This window comes from Takifugu flavidus, chromosome 17 (genome assembly GCF_003711565.1).
Source record: "Takifugu flavidus isolate HTHZ2018 chromosome 17, ASM371156v2, whole genome shotgun sequence".
In the NCBI taxonomy this organism is placed as follows: Eukaryota; Metazoa; Chordata; class Actinopteri; order Tetraodontiformes; family Tetraodontidae; genus Takifugu; species Takifugu flavidus.
Window position 1 is genome coordinate 9,174,469 of NC_079536.1, and position 6,000 is coordinate 9,180,468.

The window sequence follows — 6,000 nt, forward strand, 5'->3', positions numbered from 1 at the left end:
ATTCAGAAGCAAGCTTAAAACTGTCTGCGGCAGATTTTCTATCTTCATGTAGCCTCCAGCTTCTCATCTCACTGATTTGCCTCAGCCACCAATCATCTTGGCTCCAGTGTTAAGTCGGAATGGTTATTCTTGTGCCAGTACGCTCCCCACAGAAAAATGATGCCCTGGAGTCATTCTGTCTGTTTGGCCTGTTCACACAGATTAATGAGGTGCCTATAAAGGACATTTAATTTCCATTTGTACACAAACCAAGCAGTACAGCACGTTGGAATTCCTGTGCAGGCTGTTCGAGTCCAGTCAGTCTCTGAAATTGCTTATCCTTTAATGAGGATCATGGTGGTGTCTTAAGGGTATTTGATGAAGACGGTGTTCTCCTGGGTGGAGACACAGTTGTGTGTGTGCACAGGGTGAAGAGTTTGGGGCTAAGAGAGCAGACCTGTGGTGATCCTGCACTGTCTTTCAGTCACTTAAATCTAGAATCCAGTTACAGGTGGGAGGCACGACACCAAGACCTGTCAGCTTCTCAATCATCTTGCCACGGTGGGTGGTGGTGGGTGGACTCAGATGGAGCTGCAGGATGTTGCTATCCCTGCTCTCCATCAGCCTCTTAATGACACTTTTGTAAATGGTGCTTTATTTATTGTGGAAACCCTCCAGAGCAGACAACAAAATCTAAATGAAAGACAGTCAGGATTAAAAAAGATTTTATTTCAAATACAAAAAGGGGTGAGTGATGATTGCACAAATAAGTTGTACTTGTTGATTCAAATACACTCAGTGATGCAGACTAATACATTTCTTTGACATTTTAATCCTTTTCTCACCCTACACTGTGAAACAAGAAATTCTAATAGAGCGCATTTTCCAAAATCCAAATCATTAATATTATACTAGTGAATGTTTGTAGAAAATCTTGTATAGCACATTTACATAATGATCGAATAAACATAATTTTTTTTTAATAAAAGTGATATGCGGTGAACTATACTCAATACTTGTCCATCACTTTAGATATATTTACAGCCCTTTTACAAAACAATACATAAAAAATGATCAGTTAAATATTTTTGCCATACAAAATGAATAACTTAGTGTATATTTCTTTAAAGATATTAAAATTATTCAGATTTTATACAGGGAGTAAAAAGAACCCTTTGGAAATAAACCAACAATTAAGGTGCACTTGAGTGCCTAAATCCAATACAATAATCTGGCCCAATATATTAAAATATGGGTGTGTACAAGTGTACAAGCTGTGTACAAGTGAGATTATATCATATACAGTAAACATGGGTTACCGGGGTGTATGTTGTGTTGCAAGTGTGAATTGCAAGTGTTAGCCAAATGTTTGCCACAAAAACAGAAGAGAAAACTGTGATTTCAAACGCTGAATCAGGCTGGTGCATTTCAGCTTCAATAAGTGCATTTTTGGAAAGCATTTTTTTGCAAGTTACACGTTAAAAATGGCAGGCTGTGCGCCTACAGCAGCTACAAAGTGCTGATTTTACCGTCTGAGCGTTTGATGTGTGTATCACAGCATTCCTTTGGAGGCAGAGCACACAGCATGAGGGTGTGATGCCAATAGCACCAGTGTGAGCAGCCATGATTGTGTCTTGTCCTTAATTACCACAGAGTCAACAGTAAACACCTGAAAATGCACCACATATAGGATATACTGTGTTTAAAGACCCTTGCTGAATATAAATTACAGTTAATCTATTCAAAGATTTACTAATTCTGATACAAATGCAATCAATTTACACTTTATGTACAAGTCATGAAAGCCTTTTTAGCATCTGCTGCCTTCAAATATGTTTAAATAACCCCATATATACATAATATTGTGGTCCACGAGTGCCGTGCAAATCAATTCTATGTCAAAACGTCTCCGTAAGGCTGCGAGTCTTCGGCTGGAGTTGTGAGGGGGAAGAAAGAAGCTGCTTATTTGAACCAGTGCAGGTAGTTTGTCTTGAGAGCAGGGAAGCACATGTTGTTGCTGCAGGAGCCACCGTAGCTGGGAGGACAGGCCGAGCAGGGAACACCCACTTTGTAGGGTGCCTCTCCGATCCAGTTACCCCTGAAGGAGAGAACTGCAGATAGTTCTCAATCATCCCAAAAAGGCCCTCTAATGTGATGTCAGCTGCTTATCACAATATAATATGAGCAACACATAACACATCAAATCCTCTAAGAATTACAGAAACTGAAACATAGATGTCTAAATATGAACCAAGACCATTCGGCATTTGACACATAAAGTCTTATAAAATAAAGCTAAACTTGTTGGTCAGCTCTTCTGTGTTTTAAACCAGTGGGATCAAACACCAAGCTCACAAGTCAGTCATAAGGGGACATCTCAGAGGAATTTTTTTTTTTTTAATTCATGAGTATTTGAAGATTTGGTGACACAGTCATGTTTCACGGGGGTTTGAACTATGTGGCATTTTGTAACTCAGAGCAAAGCAGTTTGAGAGCAGATTAGGGCTGCGGCCGCCCTTTCATCATCAGGTTAACAGAGTCATTAGAATTAACCAGACCCCTTGCTGCCTGTCAGCTGCGCACACTTACTTCGACGAGTAGTTGCACACTAAGTACGTCGCCCGTTTCCACACTGACCCCCACACGTTCATGTTCTGGCAGGTGTGGACGGCACAGCCCACTTTGTTGGATGTTGCCCACACCATCTGCGAGGAAATATCAGAAAAAAGACAAAGCAGATGCTAATTAATGATACTGTGAGCAAACCAATCCAGGAGCGTGTACTTGCTTTCGTGGTACCTGCGTGTAATGGGTGCACATTGGTCCATAACATCTGAGGGGGCATCGGGGGTTGCAGTCGCGGGGATAGGGGAAGGCGTAGTCTTTGACCTCGTCGTACCACGGTTTCACCAGCTGAAGAATAGATCGATACCTGCGAAGCAAAGAAACACCAATTTGATTGGGGAAACTTTTTTCTTGTGTCTGCCCACCGTTTCTCCCTAAATGTCTTTTTACATTTATGGTATTATAGTTATTTATGGTATTTTACAGGGTAAGGCTAGCTCGTAGTCATATGCACAACTGGCCCTGCCAGAGCATGGCCACTTTTTGTAATGAGGTGTCAGGTGATTCGATGCAGTGTCGGGGTATCATGTGTGACTAAATCAGCATTTGGGAGATGCAATGTGGATTAAATTGAACCATCTTTCAGCAGGCTGATGTGCTGTTGAGGGTTTGTGTCTTGATTTACTTCCCTTGGAACCTCAAAAGTGTTATATTTTCAGCTGAATGGGGGAAAGACATATGAGCAACGTGACAGTGAGTCCAGTGACTGAATATTTATCTCTTTCACAGCAGGTTCTGCCCCCAATGGCTTTAAATGCTAAAATGGAGCAGCCTTAAAAATGGTTTGAAGGTTGTCTGTGAAAGTTCTCAGTCATCCAGGTCATGGTAATTCTGGTAGTTGAATCATACCAACTGGACTGTTTGAGTTCCATGAAGATGTTTCACTTCCCATCCAAGAGGTTTTATCAGTTCTGACTGACTGTTGGGGAGTTCCAGATACTTCAGGAGCCATTAACACATTTGGAGCTTCAGTCACCTGGTTGTTGGTTGCTCCACCCCTCATTATGCAGGTGGTTGAAACTTCCCTTGACACAATGGGGTCCATTAGTGGCCACATGTAAATGGCCTCTACTCCTCTTGGGGATGTTATTCAAAACTGTATTGTAAAGAGGTGAGAGGTGATATCTCAGACCCCCACCTCTGTTTAATGATGCTTTTTCCAGTTTGACATTGATGGAGTCTTTGAAGGTTGTTTAGAATATCTGCTTGCGGAACGATACAATATTTGGACTTTTCTTTGAACGGAATATCTATGATTTAGGAGGAATTCACTTGTGCTTTCCATTGATTAAAATTTATTTGGAGTTTTTAAAATAAAAGCTCAAATTAAGGATGACCATTTTGGCACTAATGTTTTCATGAGTTACTGGGATTATGATGACCAAAAAGGATGCACACCTCCTTCAGTTCCAAACCTTACAGTCAAATGACCTGATAACGATGTTGATGGTTCATCATTAAATATTCATTTACTATCCTGCACAACCCAATTGCTTGGGAAAAAAAGGATTACAAATGGATGTTTTTACAAGGTTTTCTATAAACAAACAGAGTGATATTTTCTTAGTGTGGTTCTACCCTCTCTGTGAATCACTAGCTCGATTGGACTGACCTCCCCTGAGTCTCATAGAGCTCCTCAGTAAAAGTTAAAAGTGTAAAACACATGAGAGTGCCCCGTGTTTCCGAACGGAAAGTCAGGAAAGACCCACTAAAGGGATGCGTCTTTGCCCTCACGGGACATGACTGAAAACACAACTTTTGTTTATTTGAAGGGCCGCGGAAGCATTCCTCAAGCAGTCACTGGGTCACCATGTGAAAAAAAGAAATAAGATGGTTCAGAGAGAAGATGCAAAAGGGAGTTGCAAAGCCAACGACCATGACTGCTGGCGGAGGAAAGGAGAGTCCACCCTGAGAAGAGCAGCAGATGTCTGGAGTCAAAGGTCACTTACCGGCCTGTCCTGACAGAAAGGTTTTGACCCAGGAACCTGAGGAGGTGAGGCGGTCCGTGCTCCCACATGCAGGCGTGGGCCCAGTCCTCGGCTGTCTTGGCAAGAGTGTCGTCCCACACCTGAGCACACAGAGGCATGATGGAAGTGTGGAAAACCATTACATAACTGGTGGAAAATGGCAGCTCTACAGTAAGCAGCAGGATGGCTGATAAGGGTTGCAAATGTGTAACGACAAAAATAAGTAATAAAAAAAATCATTATTCATTCATGTGTTACTGGTAGATAAATAGATCATTTGTTTTTGTGACTGGTGCATTGGTGTATGTGTGGCAAATTGAGTTTTATGGGTGTAGAACACTGACTACTCATGTCTACAAAAACAGATCAAGTGACAGATGCACAAGATCTCCTCTTCTTTTCGGACATGGCTGCTTTGGTGGTCTGTTGCGGGGCAATCTGTGCACCAGTTGTACCATTGCGCACGCTCCATTCATACCAGCAGGTAAACCAGTAGCTGCGGTTGGAAAAGATGGTTGAAACTCTCACTTACCATGTATTCCATATTAGACGCTGGCGGGAACACCCTCCCCCTGACTTTGTTGTGATAATCAAGAATGGCCAACATGTCATTTTGGCTGATGTAGCGCCTTTTCCTTATTTTGGCCGTGGTGTACGCCCCGTAACCGTGAGCCGCGCCGAGATCGGTGAAATTGAGCGTGGATACTGCGTGGATACTTGTCCCCAGCGCACTAGCCCCACAAGACACGCACAGCAGCACGACCAATAACTGATGCTTCATGTTTGCATGGAAGAGTTTTCATATACCCGGTGAGTTGATCTGAAAAGAAAGCGTCAGTAAAGTATTTTCAATTTGCGTTAGAAATGAAAGTAAAATAAATAAATAAATGTGCCCTCTTCTTACCGCAGCTGTGGCGCCTATAGGCTCAGTTGGAGGACGGGAGGCTGCGAACGGGCAGGATTTTTTTGCGCTTTGCAAACTTTCTGAGTGCTTTGAGGGAAGTCCGTCTAAGAGAGGTGTTTTATAGTCCGCCGCAGCGGACGGCGCAGGAAGTGCGCCTGCCTCAGAGGTACACACGCCTCCTCCTTTTCACCTGCGTAATCTAGAGGCGATTTGTTTTGTCTCTCTCTTTAGAGTCTGCAGACCTTCTCCAGTTTCATCAAGGCATCTGCTTTAGATTTAAACAACGATAAATTACTTATTATCTGCTTATCCCACATGGTAATGTGATTTATGTCATGTAAAGATTGTGCATGTGTTTAAATCCGCATGCATAGATAACACACAGAACCATTTTTAGGATTCTATTTTTATTTATTTATTTTGTAATTTTAGGCTTTGTGGGATTTATAGATAAACTTATGATGTAGTAGTTTTAAATTGATCTTGCACCATGTACACAGTCCACATATGAACATGATCCTATGT

The 6,000-nt window shown here is 42.1% G+C and overlaps 1 protein-coding gene across 1 annotated transcript; it reads right to left on the reverse strand.

Annotated features, from left to right (window-relative positions):
- Positions 1-687: 687 nt before the first annotated feature.
- On the reverse strand, positions 688-5,628 carry pi15a (peptidase inhibitor 15a). Its single transcript, XM_057013641.1, has 6 exons — positions 5,476-5,628; positions 5,104-5,391; positions 4,554-4,672; positions 2,779-2,911; positions 2,569-2,684; positions 688-2,077 (listed from the first exon to the last, which is right to left on the reverse strand). Exons 2-6 carry the CDS (start codon positions 5,350-5,352, stop codon positions 1,942-1,944), a joined length of 753 nt encoding a protein of 250 aa, XP_056869621.1. The 5' UTR covers positions 5,353-5,391; positions 5,476-5,628; the 3' UTR covers positions 688-1,941.
- Between the last annotated feature and the right edge of the window lie 372 nt (positions 5,629-6,000).